Consider the following 24,071-nt stretch of genomic DNA (forward strand, 5'->3'; position numbering starts at 1 on the left):
TCAGAGTGGAAAGAGAAACTACCTCTCTCTTCAAGATGAAATTAAGGTTTTTAAAAGTCATTCCTGCATTGAAACACTTCAACCCCTTTGATCTCTTCCTTAATTTTTGGGAGCTTTTAAACCTGCAGTCGAGTGGAATTAAAGAAGATAAACTGAATGGGGAATCGATTGCCCTCCATCACTCTACCCTCTCACCTCACCCCTCTTTTCCTTCATCCATCCCTCCATCCCCACCCTAGCCCAAAAGCTGCTCTGTTTGCTGCCAAAGTGGAGGGATCAATGGGTCTGTGATGTGATAAGGGCCTCTTGCTCCTTTAATGGAAGCTGCAGTAATTATTAATGGAATCCAGTGTCAGACAGGGGCTGGGTCCGAAATGGCACCATATATTCTCTCTCAATATATATATACACTGTTCAAAACATTAGGATCATCTGCTCTTTCCATGGCATAGACTGACCAGGTGAATCCTGGTGAAAGCTATGGTCCCTTATTGATGTCATTTGTTAAATCCACTTCAATCTGTGTAGATGAATGGGCAAGACAAAATATTGAAGTACCTTTTGAACCAGGTAGTAGGTGCCAGGTGCCCCGGTTTGTGTCAAGAACTGCAACGCTGCTGGGTTTTTCATGCTCAACAGTTTCCCGTGTGTATCAAGACTGGTCCATCACCCAAAGGACATCCAGCCAACTTGACACAACTGTGGGACGCATTAGAGTCAACATTGGCCAGAATCACTTTGGAACGCTGTCGATACCTTGTGGAGTCCATGCCCCGACGAATTGAGACTGTTCTGAGGGCAAAAGGAATGGCAACTCAATATTGTGAATGTGTTCCTAATGTTTTGTACACTCAGTGTATATTCTCTCTATATACAGTACACTGAACAAAAATATAAACGCAACATGCAACAATTTCAAAGATTTTACTAAGTTACAGTTAATTTAATTTAAGGAAATCAGTCAATTGAAATGAATGTATTAGGTCATAACCTATGGATTTCACATGACTGTGAATACAGATATGCATCTGTTGGTCATAGATGCCTTTAAAAAAAAAGGTAAGGGCGTGGATCAGAAAACCAGTCAGTGTCTGATCTGACCACCATTTGCATCATGCAGGACGACACATCTCCTTCGCATAGATCAGGCTGTTGAATGTTGTCCCACTCCTCGTCAATGGCTGGAACTGGAACACGCTGTTGTACACGTTGATCCAGAGCATCCCAAACGTGCTCAATGGGTGATATGTCTGAGTATGCAGGTGGAATAACTGAGACATTTTCAGCATCCAGGAATTGTGTACAGATCCTTGCAACATGGGGCTGGGCATTATTATGCTGAAACAAGCGGTAATGGCAAGACAATGGACCTCAGGATCTCGTCACGGTATCTCTGTGCATTCAAATTGCCATCAGTAAAATGCAATCGTGTTCATTGTCCGTAGCTTAAGCCTGCCCATACCATAACTGCACCGCCACCATGGGGCACTTTGTTTACAAACTTGACATCAGCAAACTGCTCGCCCACACGATGCCATCTGCCCGGTACAATTGAAACCGGGATTCATCCGTAAAGAGCACACTTCTCCAGTGTGCCAGTGACCATCAAAGGTGAGCATTAGCCCACTGAATTCGACTATGACGCCGAACTGCAGTCAGATCAAGGCCCTAGTGAGGACAACGAGCATGCAAATGAGCTTCCCTGAGACGTTTCTGACAGCTTGTGCAGAAAATCTTTGATTGTGCAAAGCCACAGTTTCATCAGCTATCCGGGTGGCTGTTCTCAGACCATCCCGCAGGTGAAGAAGCCGGATGGGGAGGTCCTGGGCTGGCGTGGTTACACATGGTCTGCGGTTGTGAGCCTGGTAATGCTAAATTCTCTAAAAAGATGTTGGAAGCAGCTTATAGTAGATAAATGAACATTAAATTATCTGGCAACAGCTCTGGTGGACATTCCTACAGTCAGCGTGGCAATTGCACGCACTCTCAAAACTTGAGACATCTGTGGCATTGTGTTATGTGACAAAACTGCATATTTGTATTGTCCTCAGCACAAGGTACACCTGTGCAATTATTATGCTGTTTAATCAGCTTTTTGATATGCCACACCTGTCAGGTGGATGGATTATCTTGGCAAAGGAGAAATGCTCACTAACATTGTTTGTACCCAACATTTCTGGGATCTTTCAGCTCATGAAATATGGTTACCAACACTTTTGCATGTTGTGTTTATATTTTTGTTCAGTATATCCGGTGCCTTCGGAAAGTATTCAGACCCCTTGACTTTTTCCACATTTTGATACTTTACAGCCTTATTCTAAAATTGATTAAATACTTTCCCCCCTCATCAATCTACACACTATCCCATAATAACAAAGCAAAAACAGATTTTTTGAAGTTAGCAAATGTGTGTGTATATATATATATATATATTTTTTTTTTAAAGTTATCAGATTTACTTAAGTTTTCAGACCCTTTAGTCAGTACTTTGTTGAAGCAGCTTTGGCAGTGATTACAGCATCGAGTCTTCTTGGGTATGACACTACAAGCTTGGCACACCTGTATTTGGGGAGTTTCTCCCACCTTTCTCTGCAGATCCTCTCATTTTTGTCAGGCTGGCAGGCTGGATGGGAGCATTGCGGCACAGGTATTTTCAGGTCTCTCCAGAGATTTTCGATCGGGTTCAAGTCTGGGCTCTGGCTGTGTCCAAAGCCACATTGTCTTGGCTGTGTGCTTGGGGTTGTTGTCCTGTTGGAAGGTGAACCTTTGCCCCAGTCTGTGGTCCTGAGCGCTCTAGAGCAGGTTTTCATCAAGGATCTCTCTGTACTTTGGAACGTTCGTTCTTGCCTCGATCCTGATTAGGCTTCCAGTCCCTGCCGCTGAAAAACATCCCCACAGCATGATCCTGCCACCATGCTTCACCGTAGGGATGGTGCCAGGTTTCCTCCAGACGTGACCCGTGGCATTCAGGCCATAGGGTTCAATCTTGGTTTCATCAGACCAGAGAATCTTGTTTCTCATGGTCTGAGAGTCTTTAGGTGCCTTTTGGCAAACTCCAAGCAGGCTGTCATGTGCCTTTTACTGAGGAGTGGCTTCCGTCTGACCACTGTACCATAAAGGTCTGATTCATGGAGTGCTGCAGAGATGGTTATCCTTCTGGAAGGTTGTTCCATCTCCACAGATAAACTCTAGAGCTCTGTCAGAGTGACCATCAGGTTCTTGGTCACCTCCCTGACCAAGGCCCTACTCCACCTATTGCTCAGTTCAGCCGGGGGGCCAGCTCTAGGAAGAGTCTTGGTGGTTCCAAACTTCTTCCATTTAAGAATGATGGAGGCCATTGTGTTCTTGTGGACCTTTAACGCAGCAAAAATGTTTTGGTACCCTTCCCCAGATCTGTGCCTTGACACAATCCTGTATCTGAGTTCTATGGACAATTCCTTCGACCTCATGTCTTGGTTTTTCCTCTGACATACACTGTCAACTGTGGGACCGTTATAAAGACAGGTGTGTGCCTTTCCAAATCATGTCCAATTAATATAATTTACCAGAGGTGGACTCCAATCAAGTTGTAGAAACTCAAGGATGACCAATGGAAACAGGATACTGAATACTTGGTATTTAAATATGGTATCTGTTTTTTACTTGTAATACATTTGCAATAATTGAAAAGCAGTTTTGCTTGGTAATTATAGGGTATTGTGTGTAGATTGCTGAGGAAAATGTTTTATTTCATAGATTTTAGAATAAGTAACATAACAAATTGTGGAAAAAGTCAAAGGGTCTGAATACATTCCGAAGGCACTGTATAAATTCTCTATATAGTGTACTACTTTTGAGGGCCCATAGGGCTCTATGTAGGGAACAGTGTGCCATTCTGTCAGTCACCAGGTTTTTCTTTCTACAATACAATCTTTTAGTAAGTCTGAATCATTCAACCACACAGTTCTCAGATGCGCAGTATGGCACTGCTTTTTGTAAGCCATTCAATACATGCAATATAAACATTTAATTTATCTTTAATCTAGACATGCAATTCATGTGAAAGCTTTGGGGGGGGGGGGGTTCAGATCAAGAAAAACATGAATGATGGTCTTTTCATGATGTTTCTAACCTTTATTGTGTTTTAACTCCCCTTTTTTCCTTTCTAGAGTCGGAAACATGCCAATAAAGTACGACTGTATTACATGCTACATCCCGTGGATGGAGGCTGCCCAGCTAAGAAACTCAGAACAGACAATGTGAGTACTACACTGGCTCTACACAAGGTGCTAAAAGGGTTCTTCGGCTTTCCCCATAGGTGAACCGTTTGAAGAACACTTTTTGGCTCCAGGTAGAACCTTTTGGGGTTCTTTTTGCACAGAGGGTTTTACCTGGAACCCAAAAGGGTTATCCTATGGGGACAACCGAAGAACCCTTTTGGAACCCTTTTTTCTAAGAGTGTAGTAGTGTCCGTTATACATCTCACTATCATGATGATGATTTCACACTTTTACAATAGTAAGAATTGGATAACAGAGTGGAAGTTTTTGAAAAATGCATGGCCCCATAGATAGGTTCTCAAATCATCTCTGCCTTCGATGCACTCACTGACAGTCAGAGGAGTGTTAAACCTTTCTGTCTTAATGGACATTCCTGTTATTGATTCCTACCCCTGTGTCTTGACCTTCTGGCCTCTTGTCAGAGTGATGAATAGATATGTAGTAACACATTTCTGCTTGGCTGAACCAACCGACGTGGAAGTGACAATGAACTGAAAGCCACAGGTTGTCAGAGCAGAGCAGCTTTCTGTTAAGTGAAAAGAGCACATTTAGACGATATCCCAAATGGCACCCTACCAAGTGGGTAGGGTGCCATTGTTTCCACGTCATTTCAATGAAGTTATGTTGAACAAACGTGGAATAGACATTGAATTGATGTCATAGTGGGCTTTGGTCAGAAGTAGTGCACTACTAAGTGAATAGGGTGCAACATGTCTCCCGTGTAAATGGTATTTTGACACCTGCAATTATGTTCTGCCATCAAACACCGGTTGATACATTTTAGTCATTTATCCAGAGCGACTTACAGTAGTGAGTGCATACATTTCATACTTTTTTTCTTCTTCTCCATACTGGTCCCCTGTGGGAATCAAACTCACAACCCTGGCTTTGCAAGCACCATGCTCTACCAACTGAGCCACACAAGATACGTGTGGGTTGTGATGCTTGTGCTTAAAGTCTTCCTTCTTGTCTGAGAGGAACTACAGGAGAAATGGGTGGTGGTGGTGCGCAATTGGGTTTGTGCTTGCTAGCATCTGTGCGCCTATCTATGCTGACTCAAAGCTTTCACTGAGCCAAGACAAAGAAACAAACAGACAAGCTATTTGCAGGTGTGCTTTCTGTTCTGCATAAAGATTTGCAGCATTTGTGTCTCATCAGCTTTCTGCACAATCAGTGGCTACAGTATCATACTTCCGTGAAATAAGAGTTTATGTAATATTATCATATCAATGTGCATACGCTGGGCTTTTGACGTTGAGATCCATTGGTGTTGTGGGGAGATGGTGGCGGTGAGATCAGGGCCATTGCAGTAGTGTTGTATTGGGAGAGCCTCAGTCTCAGGTCTCAACAGTGATTAGTCTGTCTGCCAGCTATCAGTCAAGGAGATCTTCTCCTCTGGACCTGATAAGGACTCCTGTAGGGAAAGAGCTCTATCCCTCTCTCCTCCTCCTCCTTTCTTTTGTGTTTGTCTTTCACTCTCTTTCTCCTCCCCTTTCTCCTCCTCTCTGTCCCACCCTCTCTTTCTCTCTTCCTCTGCATTCCTTCCTTCCTTCCATCTCTTCTGTCTGTCTGTGTCTCTCTCTCTCAATTCAATTTCAATTTAAGGGCTTTATTGGCATAGGACACATATGTTTACATTGCCAAACAAGTGAAATAATGAAACAGTAAACAGTAAATAAAAGTTGCAAAAGAATGAATTACAAATCGTATACAAATAGTACAAATCGTATACAGTTTTGTAACGATGTGCAAATAGTACAAAAGGGAAAATAAATATCAGTTCTATTTACAATGTGGTTTGTTCTTCACTAGTTGCCATTTTCTTGTGGCAACAGGTCACAAATAATGCTGCTGTGATGGCACACTGTGGTATTTCACCCAACAGATATGGGAGTTTATCAAAATTGGATTTGTTTTCTAACTCTTTGTGTGTCTGTGTAATCTGAGGGAAACATGTCATCATACATTTGGCAGGAGGTTAGGAAGTGCAACTCAGTTTCCACCTAATTTTGTGGGCAGTGTGCGCATAGCCCGTCTTCTTTGAGAGACAGGTCTGCCTTTCTCAATAGCAAGACTATGCTCACAGAGTCTGTACATGGTCAAAGCTTTCTTTACTTTTGGGTCAGGTATTCTGCCACTGTGTACTCTGTTTTGGGCCAAATAGCATTCTAGTTTTATCAATTCTTATTTATGAATTCTTTCCAATGTGTCAAGTAATATTTTTTTTGTTTTCTCAGGATTTGTTTGGGTCTAATTGTGTTGCTGTCCTGGGGCTCTGTGGGGACTGTTTGTGAACAGAGCCCCAGGACCAGCTTACTTAGAGGAGTCTTCTCCAGGTTCATCTCTCTAATTTGGGAAACTGTGGTAGAGGGTCTATTTTTTTTATTTAACTTTTATTTAACTCGGCAAGTTGGTTAAGAACAAGTTCTTATTTACCATGATGGAGATGAACAGTGGGTTAACTGCCTTGTTCAGGGGCAGAATGACAGATTTTTATCTTGTCGGCTCAGGGATTTGATCTAGCAACCTTTTGGTTATTGGCCCAACGCTTTAACCACTAGGCTACTTGCCGCCCCAGGTGGCAAAAAATATATTAGTTATCCCACTTTAACTTTGAGTCCTATAGATTTAGCTACAGTTCTATACTATAAGATACGATAACTGTATTGTCCATTTAATCTATTTGAGATGCCTTGTTGATCCAGCTTCAATGCTTTAGGTAAAAACATGTTCAGTGGTTTTGAGCAATAACGTTGCTGTTGGATTTGTCACATATCGAGGTCTCTTTGATGACTACGAGTTTACATAAATATCAAAACACCCATGAGAGAGAGAGATAAAAAATACACCATGCAGACCAGTAAAATGTATTACTGTATTACCCACTGTAGCGCGCATGCAATCCTCGATAGGGGGATTAGTAGTTTTTCATTTCCCTACATAAACAAAATAAGCAGCCTCCAAAAATGGCATCCAGGGGAATAGGTTGCTGGAGGTAGCTGAGGCAAATATTTGTTTTCTACGGCTCTATTTTACCTTTTCAGCTGCTTTCAAGATCAAAGCTCCCATGCTGTTGTGTATTGTGGATCGACGGCCTCTGTAATCAGTGTATTCTCTGTGCTCTCATGCTCTGTGTTATCAGTGAACGCTGTGCTCTCATGCTCTGTGTTATCAGTGAACGCTGTGCTCTCATGCTCTGTGTTATCAGTGAACGCTGTGCTCTCATGCTCTGTGTTATCAGTGAACGCTGTGCTCTCATGCTCTGTGTTATCAGTGAACGCTGTGCTCTCATGCTCTGTGTTATCAGTGAACGCTGTGCTCTCATGCTCTGTGTTATCAGTGAACGCTGTGCTCTCATGCTCTGTGTTATCAGTGAACGCTGTGCTCTCATGCTCTGTGTTATCAGTGAACGCTGTGCTCTCATGCTCTGTGTTATCAGTGAACGCTGTGCTCTCATGCTCTGTGTTATCAGTGAACGCTGTGCTCTCATGCTCTGTGTTATCAGTGAACGCTGTGCTCTCATGCTCTGTGTTATCAGTGAACGCTGTGCTCTCATGCTCTGTGTCTTTGCTGCTGCATCACTGAGCAACACACCAGACCGGAAAACTGCATTGGTCCACCTTTCATAGCTAAGGTTGATGTTCTGTGTCGTCCAGTGTAGTTAAGGCTGGGATTTTGGCTGAGTTTGTATTGTCTAAAATGTATGATATATTTTTAACCGTATAATTGCTTGAATCAAAGATTTAATGAAATCAGAACTGTGAAGGAGAGATACAGTACCAGTCAAAGGTTTGGACACACCTACTCATTCTTTATTTGTACTATTTTCTACATTGTAGAATAATACTGAAGATATCAAAACTATAAAATAGCAAGCCAGCAGCATACCACCCTGCATCCCACTGCTGGCTTGCTTCTGAAGCTAAGCAGGTTTGGTCCTGGTCGGTCCCTGGATGGGAGACCAGATGTTGCTGGAAGTGGTGTTGGAGGGCCTGTAGGCTGCACCCTTTCCTCTGGTCTAAAGTCGGAAAAAAAATATCCCAATTCCCTAGGGCAGTGATTGTGAACATTGCCTTGTGTAGGGTGTGTCTTTTGGATGGGGCGTTAAATGGGTGTCTTGTCTCTCTGTGGTCACTAAAGATCCCGTAGCACTTATCCTAAGAGTAGGGGTGTTTACCCTGTGCAACCCTAAATTCACAATCTGGCCGTCATGCCACCTAATCTTCCCCAGTTTACAGTTGGCTCATTCATCTCATCTCCCCTGTAACTATTCACCAGGTTGTTAATGAGAATGTGTTCTCAGTTAACTTGCCTGGTAAAACAAGGGTTAAATAAAAATATTCCAAAAATATGGTATCATGTAGTAACCAAAAAAGTGTTAAACATATCAATATTTTTGAGATTATTCAAAATAGCCACCCTTTGCCTTGATGACAGCTTTGTGGCATTCTCTAAACCAGCTTCACTTGGAATGCTTTTCCAACCGTCTTGAAGGAGTTCCGACATTTAAAAAAAAAGAATATTTCACCTTTATTTAACCAGGTAAGGCAAGTTGAGAACAAGTTCTCATTTACAATTGCGACCTGGCCAAGATAAAGCAAAGCAGTTCGACACATACAACGACACAGAGTTACACATGGAGTAAAACAAACATACAGTCAATAATACAGTATAAACAAGTCTATATACGATGTGAGCAAATGAGGTGAGATAAGGGAGGTAAAGGCAAAAAAAGGCCATGGTGGCAAGTAAAACACTGGAATGGTAGATTTGCAGTGGAAGAATGTGCAAAGTAGAAATAGAAATAATGGGGTGCAAAGGAGCAAAATAAATAAATAAAATAAATACAGTAGGGAAAGAGGTAGTTGTTTGGGCTAAATTATAGGTGGGCTATGTACAGGTGCAGTAATCTGTGAGCTGCTCTGACAGTTAGTGCTTAAAGCTAGTGAGGGAGATAAGTGTTTCCAGTTTCAGAGATTTTTGTAGTTCGTTCCAGTCATTGGCAGCAGAGAACTGGAAGGAGAGCCAAAGAAAGAATTGGTTTTGGGGGTGACTAGAGAGATATACCTGCTGGAGCGTGTGCTACAGGTGGGAGAAGCTATGGTGACCAGCGAGCTGAGATAAGGGGGGACTTTACCTAGCAGGGTCTTGTAGATGACATGGAGCCAGTGGGTTTGGTGACGAGTATGAAGCGAGAGCCAGCCAACGAGAGCGTACAGGTCGCAATGGTGGGTAGTATATGGGGCTTTGGTGACAAAACGGATTGCACTGTGATAGACTGCATCCAATTTGTTGAGTAGGGTATTGGAGGCTATTTTGTAAATGACATCACCGAAGTCGAGGATTGGTAGGATGGTCAGTTTTACAAGGGTATGTTTGGCAGCATGAGTGAAGGATGCTTTGTTGCAAAATAGGAAGCCAATTCTAGATTTAACTTTGGATTGGAGATGTTTGATGTGGGTCTGGAAGGAGAGTTTACAGTCTAACCAGACACCTAGGTATTTGTAGTTGTCCACGTATTCTAAGTCAGAGCCGTCCAGAGTAGTGATGTTGGACAGGCAGGCAGGTGCAGGCAGCGATCGGTTGAAGAGCATGCATTTAGTTTTACTTGTATTTAAGAGCAATTGGAGGCCATGGAAGGAGAGTTGTATGGCATTGAAGCTTGCCTGGAGGGTTGTTAACACAGTGTCCAAAGAAGGGCCAGAAGTATACACAATGGTGTCGTCTGCCTAGAGGTGGATCAGAGACTCACCAGCAGCAAGAGCGACATCATTGATGTATACAGAGAAGAGAGTCGGTCCAAGAATTTAAACCTGTGGCACCCCCATAGAGACTGCCAGAGGTCCGGACAGCAGACCCTCCGATTTGACACACTGAACTCTATCAGAGAAGTAGTTGGTGAACCAGGCGAGGCAATCATTTGAGAAACCAAGGCTGTCGAGTCTGCCGATGAGGATGTGGTGATTGACAGAGTCGAAAGCCTTGGCCAGATCAATGAATACGGCTGCACAGTAATGTTTCTTATCGATGGCAGTTAAGATATCGTTTAGGACCTTGAGCGTGGCTGAGGTGCATCTATGACCAGCTCTGAAACCAGATTACAAAGCAGAGAAGGTATGGTGAGATTCGAAATGGTCGGTAATCTGTTTGTTAACTTGGCTTTCGAAGACCTTAGAAAGGCAGGGTAGGATAGATATAGGTCTGTAGCAGTTTGGGTCAAGAGTGTCTCCCCCTTTGAAGTGGGGGATGACCGCAGCTGCTTTCCAATCTTTGGGAATCTCAGACGACAGGAAAGAGAGTTTGAACAGGCTAGTAATAGGGGTGGCAACAATTTTGGCAGATCATTTTAGAAAGAAAGGGTCCAGATTGTCTAGCCCGGCTGATTTGTAGGGGTCCAGATTTTGCAGCTCTTTCAGAACATCAGCTGACTGGATTTGGGAGAAGGAGAAATGGGGAAGGCTTGGGCGAGTTGCTGTGGGGGGTGCAGTGCTGTTGACCGGGATAGGAGTAGCCAGGTGGAAAGCATGGCCAGCCGTAGAAAAATGCTTATTTAAATTCTCAATTATGGTGGATTTATAAGTGGTGACAGTGTTCCCTATCTTCAGTGCAGTGGGCAGCTGGGATGAGGTGTTCTTATTCTCCATGGACTTTATAGTGTCCCAGAACTTTTTTGAGTTAGTGTTGCAGGAAGCAAATTTATGCTTGAAAAAGCTAGCCTTGGCTTTTCTAACTGCCTGTGTATAATGTTTTCTAGCTTCCCTGAACAGCTGCATATCACGGGGGCTGTTCGATGCTAATGCAGAACGCCATAGGATGTTTTTGTGTTGGTTAAGGGCAGTCAGACATATGCTGAGCACTTGTTCACTGCTTTTCCTTCACTCTGCGTTCCAACTCATCCCAAACTATCTCAATTAGGTTGAGGTCAGGGGATTGCGGAGGTACTCCATCATTCTCCTTCTTGGTCAAATAACCCTTACACAGCCTGGAGGTGTGTTTGGTCATTGTCCTGTTGAAAAACAAAATGATAGTCTCACTAAGCTCAAACCAAATGGGATGTCGTATCTCTGCAGAATGCTGTGGTAGCCTTGCTGGTTAAGTGTGCCTTGAATTCTAAATAAATAACAGACAGTTTCACCAGCAAAGCCCCCACACACATCACACCTCCTCCTCCATGCTCACCTACTCTGTATCTCACAAAGACACATCGGTTGAAACCAAAAATCACATATTTGGACTCATCAGACCAACAGACACATTTCCACCAGTCTAATGTCCATTGCTCGTGTTTCTTGGCTCAAGCAAGTCTCTTATTATTATTGGTGTCCTTTAGTAGTGGTTTCTTTGCAGCAATTCGACCACAAAGGCCTGATTTACACAGTCTCCCTGTGGCAGTCCTCATGAGAGCCAGTTTCATCATAGCGCTTGGTTTTTGCAACTGCACTTGAAGAAACTTTCAAAGTTCTTGAAATTCTCCGCATTGACTGACCTTCATGACTTAAAGTAATGATGGGCTGTCATTTCTCTTTGCTTATTTGCGCTTTTCTTGCCATAATATGGACTTGGTCTTTTACTAAATAGGGCTGTCGTCTGTATACCATCCCTACCTTTTCACAGCACAACTGATTGGCTCAAACACATTAACCACTTAGAAATGTACATTCATCAATAAATTCAAAGCTCATTACATTAAATTACACATAATTTAAAAGACCATTTCGTAGAGGGTGTTACAAATTGGACTATATTTAGTCATTTACTTTGAAGAGATGGTGATTGGGTCTCAATAGTCGTTTGCTAGTCTAAATTCGCTGTACTTGAAAGTCAAACTCTTCCCACACGCCAACAATTTTTTCTTAGCTTCAGAAGCATCTGCATTCACCAAATGTTGTGTGGTTATCCTTAGATGTATTCTCCCGACTTGGCCAGAGGGACGTGCTGACATGTTGTACATTTTGCATTTGACGTACATCTTTAGTATTCTACAGATAGAAAGTCCTGGAATGACTTAACAAAGTGAAACCAAAGTATTTAGCCTGACTTCATCCAGTGGTCATATTTATCTTAGCCGCAACGTGCATATATGGATTGTTTTATACAAAATGTCTTATTTGTGTCTGCATTCAACTGGTAAAAAAAAAAGTTGATTGTGATATGATTAAGTTGAAAAAAAAAGTACCTTATGAGGGTGTGGTACCTGGCCTTAATCTTAACTGGAGTGCTGTCCACAGACACTATGGATGCATCCAAAATGAAACCATATTCCCTACTGCATTACTATTGACAAGAGCCATATGGGCCTGAATAGGATGCCATTTGGGACGCAGGCCATGACAGCCAGTTCACTACATTGCTCTAACAAGCTTACATGCTCAGTCTGCAGCCATTCCACTCACAGACAATACATGGTAGCAAATCAGAGAAGAGAACAGAACAGAAGACCGTCATAGCCATGTCCATCTGCTACTGTGCTGGATCAGCCTAGTGTCATTTGTTACTAATAGGTACATGGCCCCCGAAGGACAGTTAAAATGTCATCCTTAGCTCCGGGCTCTGTAACTCAATGCAGAAGCCATTAAAGAGGATGCAATTAGCGACAGGGGGAGACTTTTGGGCTGATTGAATATCTCATCAGAGCTCCACTCCTATTTAATTAGTGGTGTTTAAATCAACCCTTCATGGGCAGTAACAGGATAGAGCTCCAGAGGAGGAGAGGAGAGGGATCCAGTTTCAGCAGTGGGAGAGAGTGAAGTTAACCAGACAGACAGAGAACCCAAAAACTACCTGTACAGTATTCTCTCTCTCTCTCCCCTCTATTTCTATCTTTCTTACTCCCCCTCTTTTCTCCCTCTCTCTACCCTCTATTTCTATCTTTCTTACTCCCCCTCTTTTCTCACTCTCTCTCTCCCCTCGTTCTATCTTTCTTACTCCCCCTCTTTTCTCCCCCTCTCTCCCCTCATTCTATCTTTCTTACTCCCCCTCTTTTCTCCCTCTCTCTCCCCTCGTTCTATCTTTCTTACTCCCCCTCTTTTCTCACTCTCTCTCTCCCCTCGTTCTATCTTTCTTACTCCCCCTCTTTTCTCCCCCTCTCTCCCCTCATTCTATCTTTCTTACTCCCCCTCTTTTCTCCCTCTCTCTCCCCTCGTTCTATCTTTCTTACTCCCCCTCTTTTCTCCCTCTCTCCCCTCGTTCTATTTTTCTTACTCCCCCTCTTTTCTCCCCCTCATTCTATCTTTCTTACTCCCCCTCTTTTCTCCCTCTCTTTCCCCTCGTTCTATCTTTCTTACTCCCCCTCTTTTCTCCCTCTCTCTCCCCTCATTCTATCTTTCTTACTCCCCCTCTTTTCTCCCTCTCTTTCCCCTCGTTCTCTTTCTTACTCCCCCTCTTTTCTCACTCTCCCCTCTTTCTCTCTCTTCCTTCCCCCCCCTCTCTCTCTGCTGCATGATACATAAATAAATAATATAATAGTAGGATATAATTATCCTAGAGAGCCAGATAACCCAAATCTGTACAGTAGGCTAGCTCCTCTCTCTCTTCTCTCCAGTGCATCTGCTCAGTTCCTTTCTGTGGTATTACAGTTTTCCGCTACTCAGCTACTCTACACAGAACACATCCCAGTGGTAGAATACATCCCGGCGGATGAACACATTATAAATTGGCAGAAAAGTTCCTCCATCCTGTGCATTTATCACCTTGTCTAAGGCGGTGGTTCCATAATGTTATCCCTTGATGCTCACACTATCCACTGTCATTCTCCATTGACTGTAACAGCAGGTATGAGATGTAGTAGAAAAGGCAGGAAAATAAGCGTTATCCCTGGACACATTCAACATTTGTAATGTTTTCTGTATTTGTTACTCACAAAAATGTTGAATGTTGATAGCCTGATCTTTCCAGTCCTTTACAAAAGGAGATTAGAGAGCTATAAAACAGATAGGAATAAACTAAAGGTTGCAAGTTCAAACCCCCGAGCTGACAAGTTACAAATCTGTCGTTCTGCCCCTGAACAGGCAGTTAACCCACTGTTCCTAGGCTGTCATTGAAAATAAGAATTTGTTCTTAACTGACTTGCCTAGTTAAATAAAGGTACAATAAAAAAATAAAAAATAAAACTGGTCTGTGAATGTTCTATGGCTTTAAGGTGGCTGAAATCACAGGAGTGAGGAGGGAGGGATGGAGAGAGAGCGCCCTTGTGTCTGGACCTGGCTGAGCAACTGTTTGGACCTCACCTGACAACTGTGGCAGGCTAATCTGACCACAGTACGTTGGTTTTGTAAACAGAGAATATGAATTGGCTGATTATCTCTACTCTGTCAGAGATACGAAGCAGAGACAGATCCTTACCAAGTACAGGCTGAGTGACCACCAACTGGCAATAGAAACCGGCAGACATTAAAAGACATGGCTACCCAAAGAGGATGTGGTCACTGCATGACAGGGGAGGTAGAGACAGAGATGCACTTCTCATTTACTGTGAGAAACACTCCTCACCAAGAGATTAATTATTCACAGAAATGACTACATTTATACAAAATTTTAACTTATTCAACCCAGAGGAAAAACTAAAAATACTCATGGGCGAAGGAGCAATGGCTCCTCTTGCAGCCAAATATGTATTTTCCTGCCATCGCCTGAGGGACACTGAATAATAACATCTGCATAGTAAGCAGTAACTTTCTTATTATTGCTATTATTGTTTATGCTATTATTATTGTTGTTTATCATTCCAAATTGTAGTGGAATGGGTGGTAATGGTAATGATAGCAGTTTGATGATGGTGATGGATGTTGTAGTAGTAATGATGATGGTAGGTGTAGTACTGATGTAATGATGAAGATGACCGTTATTTAGTTAGTTATAGTTTCATTTTCCATATACATTTCTACTATTGACTGTTATCATATTATTGTTATTATTTTTGTATTTAAAAAAAGAAAAAAGAGAGAGAGAGAGAGAGAGGCCTAAACTCATCAACCTTTGGACTGAAGAGTTTAGCACTGGAGTTCAACAAAAAATGTAAAGATGTTGACGTCATCATTCTGCAGGAGACATGGTGTACGTCTGACATTGTCACTCACTGTCCCACAGGCTACAGAGAGGTAATCATTCTGCAGGAGACATGGTGTACGTCTGACATTGTCACTCACTGTCCCACAGGCTACAGAGAGGTAATCATTCTGCAGGAGACATGGTGTAAGTCTGACATTGTCACTCACTGTCCCACAGGCTACAGAGAGGAAATTGTGCCGTCACAGAAACACAGCTCTGTCAATAGAGGCAGAGACTCTGGAGGACTGATCATTTGGTACAAATCCGAACTACAAAATCTAATTGATCCTCTCAAAATTGGTAAATATCACATTTGTTTAAAACTGAAAAACGGACAGAAAAAGATGTGTTCCTTTGCGCAATATATATCCCCCTCAGAATCCCCATATTACTCAGAGGAAATCTTCCCCACCCTTGAGGAAGAGACGTGCCATTTCCAGGCCCAGGGAAATGTGCTCATCTGTGGGGACACAAATGCGCGCACAGGAACAAATCAAATCAAATCAAATTTATTTATATAGCCCTTCGTACATCAGCTGATATCTCAAAGTGCTGTACAGAAACCCAGCCTAAAACCCCAAACAGCAAGCAATGCAGGTGTAGAAGCACACTACCTGATCTAACGAGCACACGAGGGGACAGCTTTATTACAGGCCATAGTGTCTCTAACTGTCTTCATCTCCCCCATAGAAACAACAGTGACAGCACAGTCAACAAAAACGGAAGGGATCTGTTGCAGCTCTGTAGAAGCCTGGGTCTGTACTTTGTCAATGGTTGGTTACGGGGGGGGGGTGGGACTCTTACCTACTGCTCACCTCTTGGCCACGGTACAGTACAGTTATATGATCACAGACATTGATCCCTTCTCTCTCAGCTCATTCACTGTCAAGCCACTAACACCTCTGTCTGATCACAGCCAAATTACGTTGTTCCTCAAAAGAACAGACATGGAAACAACCACACATTCACAGCCCAGTAAGCTGTACAACATCAGAAATTCATACAGAGGAACCAAAATATTAACTTTCTGGATACCACATTCACTCACAGTGAAGAAGGCATCAATCTAGCAGTACAAAACATCAACTATATATTCAGGCAAACGGCAAAAGAAGCACAATTGATATTGATAAAAAAAAAGGAAAAAAAAGATCACAGATGACAACTGATTTGATGCAGATTGTAAAATTATAATGAAAAAACTTAGAACACTATCCAACAAAAAGCACAGAGACCCAAATAATGGTGAACTACACCTTCATTTCTGTGAGACTTTAAAACTCTATAAACGTACAATCAGAACCAAAAAAGCACAGTACAACAGCAAGCAGCTGACACTAATTGAGGAGTCCATAAACACAAACTACTTCTGGCAAAATTGGAAAAAACTAAAAAAATCTAAACAAGATGAATTGGCGATACAAAATGGTGACATATGGACAACCCATTTTAAAACACTCTACAGCACCGTTCAAATGGACACAAATGCAGAACAATGCCAAATTCATGAGAAATTGAATGGATTAGAAAAAACTATAAAGGACAATCAAAATCCATTGGAGTCCCCAATTACTGATCAGGAGTTCCATAAGAAACTTCAGGCTCTGAAATTTAAAAAAGCGTGCAGACCTGATGGCATCCTAAATGAGATGCTCAAACTCACTAGTGCAAAATTTCAATTGGCTATATTAAAACTGTTTCATTTGATCCTGAGTGTAGGTTATTTCCCTGACATCTGGAATCAAGGACTCATAACCCCAATCTTTAAAAACGGAGATAAATGTGACCCTAACAATTAGAGGCATTTGTATGAACAGTAACCTGGGGAAGGTTTTCTGTAGTATTATAAATGTAAGATTTCTAAACTTCCTTAATAAGCACAATGTCTTGAGTAAAATCCAAATTGGATTGAAACCAAAACATCGCACAACTGATCATATTTACACCCTACACACCCTGTTACATAAACATGTCCACCAAAATAATACCAAAATATACGCTTGCTTTATCGACTTCCAAAAAGCATTTGATTCTATTTGGCATACAGGACTGTTCTACAAAGTTTTTGAAAGTGGTGTAGGGGGTAAAACATGACATAATTAAATCAATGTATACTGGCAATACGTGCAGCATTAAAATTGGCAAGAAAATAACAGAATTCTTTAACCAGGGGCGGGGCCTTCGTCAGGGTTGCAATTGGCCACTATTATTTAAAAAATCCTCAGCCCCTGGTGTTAGTCTCCACAATTCAGAAGTTAAATGCCTACTCTTCACAGATGACCTATGCCTGCTGTCACCCACAGCACATGGCCTACAGCAGAGCCTGGACCTGCTAGAGCAGTACCGCCAGACCTGGGCCCAAGAAGTAAACCCCAAAAATACTAAAATAATGATTTTCCAGAGAAGATCCAGATCTCAGGGAATTAGATCAAAGTTCTCAATTGGTACAAAATATATAGAGTACTGCACACACTACAATTACTTAGGTTTAAAAATAAGCTCAACTGGACACCTTAATGAGGCAGTGAATGAACTGAGAGAGAACGCAGGGCATTCTACACCATTAAAAAGCTAATTCATTTTGAAATACTGTCACACCCTGGTCTTAGTATTTTGTGTTTTCTTTGTTATTTTGGTCAGGCCAGGGTGTGACATGGGTTTATTATGTGGTGTGTTTTGTCTTGGGGTTTTTGTAGGTATTGGGATTGTGGTATAGTGGGGTTGTCTAGAATAGTCTATGGCTGTCTGGAGTGATTCTCAATCAGAGGCAGGTGTTTATCGTTGTCTCTGATTGGGAACCATATTTAGGCAGTCATATTCTTTGAGTGTTTTGTGGGTGATTGTTCATGTCTCTGTGTTTGTTAACACCAGATAGGCGGTTTTGGTTTTTTCACAGTTATTGTTTTTGTATACTGTTCATGGTTTCATCTTTATTAAAAATGTATACAAATAACCACGCTGCATTTTGGTCCTCCTCTCCTTCACCGGAAGAAAACCTTAACAAATACCTATTAAAATTTGGCTACAACTAATTGAATATGTCATTGAACCAATTACACTTTATGGCAGCGAGGTGTGGGATCCACTTGCAAAACAAGATTTCATCAAATAGGACAAACACCCCATTGAAACCCTGCATGCAGAGTTCTGTAAGATTCTCCTACATGTCCAGAGGATAACTACAAACAATGCAGGCAGGGCAGAATTAGGCCAATATCCACTAATAATAAAAACAAAAAAGAGAGCAATTAAGTTTTGGAAACATCTAAAATACAGTGACCTCCTCTCATATCATACCAAGCATACCTGCAATGCCAAGAGTTGAGCAAAGAAAAGAGTCCCCTCATCCAGCTGGTCCTGGGGCTGAGTTCACAAACCTGTTATACTAACACACTGAAGCCTCAGGACCAGAACATCCAATCAATCAGGATAAACCCAATTACAACACAGTCAAAACAAAACTATATTGCTTATTGGGAAACGCAAACACAAAGCAAAATGCAGTGCTATCTTGTCCTAAATCGACAGTACACTGTGGCTAAATATTTGACCATGGTTACTGATCAAAACCTTAGAAAAACCGTCACAAAGTACAGGCTCAGTGAGCACAGCCTTGCCAATGAGAAGGGTAGACACAGGAAAACCTGGCTCCCTGTAGAGGAAAGGCTGTGCAACCACTGCACAACAGCAGAACCTGAGAAGGAGCTGCATATCTTGACAAAATGTAAAAAATATAAAACAATTTCCCCAAATTTGAAACTCCTATTCAAGGTTTCAAAGACCTCTCTGATGAGAGTAGGCACCCGTCCTGTTGGGGGAGGACGCAGAGAGCTGTGGGTTGACAGCGCACTACATTGCTGCCTGCCATAAGTTGAGGGACAGTGTTTGACAGACCAATTTTTTTATTTTACCTTTATTTAACCAGGCAAGTCAGTTAAGAACAAATTCTTATTTTCAATGACGGCCTAGGAACAGTGGGTTAACTGCCTGTTCAGGGGCAGAATGACAGATTTAGCTCGGGGGTTTGAACTCGCAACCTTCCAGTTGCTAGTCCACTGCTCTAACCACTAGGCTACCCTGCCGCCCCAATCAACCAACACATGTATGCTTATTGATATTGTTGAATGTATGGCTATTTTGACACTTGGTTATTGTTGTTACTGTTGTCCCGTTGACAATTTTGATTCTAATTTTTATATTGTAAATATCCAAAATAAGCTTTGGTAATATGCACATTGTTACGTCATGCCAATAAAGCAAATTGAATTGAATTGAGAGACAGGGACAGAGAGTCGAGGACAGAGAGAGACAGGGACAGAGAAAGACAGGGACAGAGAGTCGAGGACAGAGAGAGACAAGGACAGAGAAAGACAGGGACAGAGAGAAAGACAGAGAGTGAGACAGGTGAGGGGGATCAGGCACGTGCCCAGGGCTGACGTCTACACAGGTGGGCATCTCCAGGGGCACAGCTTCATGTTGACGCAGTTAGACACATCTCAGACTACTTTGCTATAAACAAACTTGACTGCAATTCATAAATATTAGCTAAATTCATTAAAAGAATGAGGAAGGGAAGTTATAATGTATTATTTGACAAATGTTTGTCTCAGTTTGTAAAATATAAAGTTTATAATTTATTACCATCATCAAAGGCTTATTTTTTAGCACCTCTGGGAGCATCTGTCTGTTTTTCATGAACTTACATGGATATCATTGAATTCATTCTTCTGTTGTCCTATTTGTACTTAATTATCTCTAGAGGCTGTTAAGAGAAGAAAGGACATACATTGCTTTCAGGGTTAGTTGTACCCAGTTTCTGCCTCTGTTAGTCACTTGTTTTGGCTAAAAAGGCTTTGGTTTGATGTGTAGGTCTCACCCCAAAAATTATGCTCAACATCAATGCAGTGCAAATGGCTTTATGTGTTGTTTGTCAGTTGAAGACTGTCTGTTTCCATATGATTGGACCTGTGAGTTCTTCCTTCCTTACATGGGATTGCGGGCAGGCGAGGAGCGGAGGCCCACCAAACACAGGTTGCTGATTGTAAATGGCACAGGTGAAGTGAACTGCCTTGACTTGAACAAGAAGTGACTGCAGTCTTATGCTTGGTTGCCTTATCCTTGAGCAATATCCAACAGATTGCCCACACACCTCTTAATCTGTGGCATGGCTTGGCTTTGGCTGTCAGGCTAGGGACCGGGGACGGGAGGCTATAGAGGGCCCTCTCTTCTCCAAGAGAGGGATAGGAATCAGAAAGATCACATGCACAGCCCATAAGTGTGTGTGTGTGTGTGTGTGTGCGCGAGAGAGAGAGCATGGTTGAAATGACTGAGAGTGACATTCCAAGTGTCTTTGCTTAGTGCTCTTGTCTATGCTATTTTCATGTCACACTTAGACGTCCCAGTTTCCTACAGCCTGCTGTTTTGATGTGACACTTAGTCTTCTTATACGTTTGCTAGAAGTCAACAGAACCTCATGTACCAACGGTTTTCTCTGAGAGGCTGCGTCAAACATCAGTTTGATCTACATTCTCATGCTCCGCACATTTACATGTGCAATTATGGTTAAGTGCCTTGCTGAAGGGCACATTGACGTATTTTTCACCTAGTTGGCTCAAGGATTCAAACCAGCGACCTTTCAGTTACTGGCCCAATGCACTTAGCCACTAGGCTACCTGCCTGGTGGTCCAGTTTGTCTGTGCTTTAGCCAACTTCTTTCTCTCTGTGTTCATTCATTTTGCTGCCAAGCATGTATGGCATGACAAAGATAAGAAGAGTTGGCTAAAGCATATAGCCTACATTACGAGACCAGGCTGGCTAAGGACAGAGAGGGAGACTGAGAGATGGACTTCTCTAGAAGGCTGTGGACACTGACTTCTCAGATCTGTAACCCAGTAAGGGTTGGATTTGATGTCTGTAGGTGGGTGTTGGCCGGGTTGCTTTCACTTCTCACGCACAAGCGGTCACTGTTGCTGAAAGGAACACTGTGGGAGCCGTGGAAACTGCTGGCTGGGGTGTCAGCACTGAGACTGACCACAGTTAGAATTATACATGAGAACAGAGAGAGCATTAGGTAAAGTGCACTGAAGCAGTGGATGGATGGATGGATGATACCCCTGAAGGTTCGTTGGAAAGGAAAGTAGAGCAAATGAGAACATTCACAGATCAGATCAAATACAATGACTTCTGGGTACTATTTCTCCAGGTTTCTCCATTTTAAATGAAATAGGAAAGGTAGTCTCTTTGATCTCAAGTGTTCTGCGAGAGAGAGAAATAGAAATGAAAGAAATGTCATGCTTCTCCTTGGCCAGGAAGACGTCAGCTTATAGTTACTCCGTTTAAAAGGTGAAACAAAAAGAAAATACATGTGATTTCTTTTCCGATATGCTTTCAGTTTTCCTCTTCTGAATGTGCATTGAGCTGCTTCTTGGAGTGTTGCATTTGAATGACAGGGCCATGATGGTGTGGCAGCAGCCCTTACTCCAGGTTGGGATTCACAAATACCTCACCTCACAGTACCAATGGAGTTGGAGAGAATAATACATTCTACCTCAGAGGTACATTTTAGGATAATGAACCATTTCAATCGTGTGAGAGAAAGACGATGGTGCCGTGCTTTCTGTCCTTACCTATTATGATTCTGAAACAAAGACTGCATTCTGCCGCTTTCACATGGAAACAGCGTTTCCCATTTCTGTACCATGGCAATTTGAAAAATCCATGGGGGATTTATTTGATCATGTTCATATTGTTTTGTGCACTCTTTATTTTTGTGAACAGAAACATCAGACGTTGAGTAAATGTTAGGGTGCACTGTTTGAGGAACTGTGTATACTATGCCAGTGTGTTTCTTAACCTATGCCACGAAGAGAAACTACAACAATGTTGATGGATCAAGGATCCATCAAAATGATCTGTGTTCTACACCTTCCTTGACGTTATATTTTCACTCAGCTTGGCTTGCAACATTCTAGTAACTTTCCAACACAGAAATCCAGGTTGGAAGATTCCTGGAATCGGCAGGGAATAAACAGCAAATCTGGGAATGCTCCAACCGGGATTTCTGTAAAACCTCTCAGCTCAACAGTCATCAATGTAAATATTCAGCTCACAGTGCAGTATGCTTAGTAATCACCAGCCAAGGCTTTCTCAATATAATAATGTTTTTATGATGACAAGAGGTAAGGTGTGTTTATGTGGGCTAATCTTATTACCACAGTTATTAATTACACATGAATTATAAGTAGTCCATTTGGGAACTGCTGCCGCTGCTCTATCTTAGTCAGTGTAATTTCCAATGAGTGTGTTAGAAGTAACTTTCTAAAACAGTCATAAGACATTTTCATTAAGACTCATGCAGTATTTTATGTCTAATTAATTCAACTTTGCAGTCAGTCAGTACTCCGTACACAACAGCAGCTTTCATGCTCAGATGTCACAGAGCAATGCTGCCAATCACAATCTCCTCAAAGTCATTCTGTCTGCTGGGCCAGCCATGGTGTGACGACAAGACAACGCTAGCTGTGTTTATAATTGCTTTACACTCAGAATAGCTTGGATGGAGATAGAAATTAAACCTGCCATTCATTCTTTAATCCCTTCGTTAAACAATGAGCAGTAGACGAACGGTGTGAGAAAGGCTGCTACTGGGTACCCGTTTCAAATTAAAGTGCAGAAGATGATAAATGTCAACGTTAGAATTCATTGTCATAGTTCTTCTTTGTAACCAAGCATGAGAATTAGAATATAATTTAAATAGAATAGGGCAACTGTCTGAATTCTATGACCATAATTTACGTTGTTCTCATAATTTCACTGCAATTCCTCTCATCGAGGTCTTTAAACATATTCAGGTGAACCAAAGTACAGTTCATGTCCTTTGTTTTCATTAGTAGTTGGTACTGGCTGTTGTATTATAACGCCCACACAGATGTATAATGTGAAGGTCAAAGTTTTGTCTGTTTTTTGTGTGTGAGAGAGAGCAGCAGTGATTAAATGTCTGGACCACTCAGTGCTCCCCTCCCTTCCTGCCTCCCTGCATGGCCTCAGCTGACAGCAATAGACTGCATTGTCCCAGTCTATATTAGGACCAATTTTTTGTTGGTTACCCTTGCACTTGGCTATCCTACTTCCCCCTATGTGCCTGGAGGGAGATCAGCCAGAGTAGTGAGTGGTGGGGTCCCAAATGGCACCCTATTTCCTACATTATGCACTACCTTTGACCGAGCCCTATAGGCCCTGGTCAAAAGTAGTGTGCTATATAGGGGACAGGGTTCCATTTGGGTCGTAGCCAGAATAGCGTTCCCTGCCCTACAGCAATAGACCCGGGATCATATCAGCTATGCAGGCAGGGCTGGAACAGACGTACGGAGTCTCAATGTGCACGAACGCACACGTGAGTACACACACACAACTGCTGGAAATCGATGGCAACCTAGAGTCTGGTTCAGTGGACAGTAGAACATGCTGTGGTGTCTTTGATGCAGCTGGAGAAAAGAAACATCAGTAGCATATCACACATCTCTTCTTTTAAAGCACAAAAACAAACTACCAAGGATATGTATCAGTAAAGGCGCCGGAGGCGATGGCTACCATTTTACGAGCTCCTGACCAACTGTGCCTAATTAGTTTTTTTGCATTGTTTGTAACTTATTTTGTACATAATGTTGCTGCTACTGTCTCTTATGACCGAAAAGAGCTGCTGGACATCAGAACAGTGATTACTCACCTAGAACTGGACAAAGATTTGTTCTTTAAAGAGTCCGATGC

The 24,071-nt window shown here is 42.3% G+C and overlaps 1 protein-coding gene across 1 annotated transcript in view; it reads left to right on the forward strand.

Annotated features, from left to right (window-relative positions):
• The window catches only part of LOC109895144 (zinc finger matrin-type protein 4-like), a 173,644-nt gene that overhangs the window by 60,936 nt on the left and 88,637 nt on the right, over positions 1 to 24,071 (forward strand). The window contains exon 3 of the mRNA XM_020488802.2: positions 4,149 to 4,238. Coding sequence (XP_020344391.1) covers positions 4,149 to 4,238 — 90 coding nt within the window. The remainder of the gene's footprint in view (positions 1 to 4,148; positions 4,239 to 24,071) is intronic.

The sequence above is a fragment of the Oncorhynchus kisutch genome, linkage group LG8 (genome assembly GCF_002021735.2).
Source record: "Oncorhynchus kisutch isolate 150728-3 linkage group LG8, Okis_V2, whole genome shotgun sequence".
NCBI classification, from domain to species: domain Eukaryota; kingdom Metazoa; phylum Chordata; class Actinopteri; order Salmoniformes; family Salmonidae; genus Oncorhynchus; species Oncorhynchus kisutch.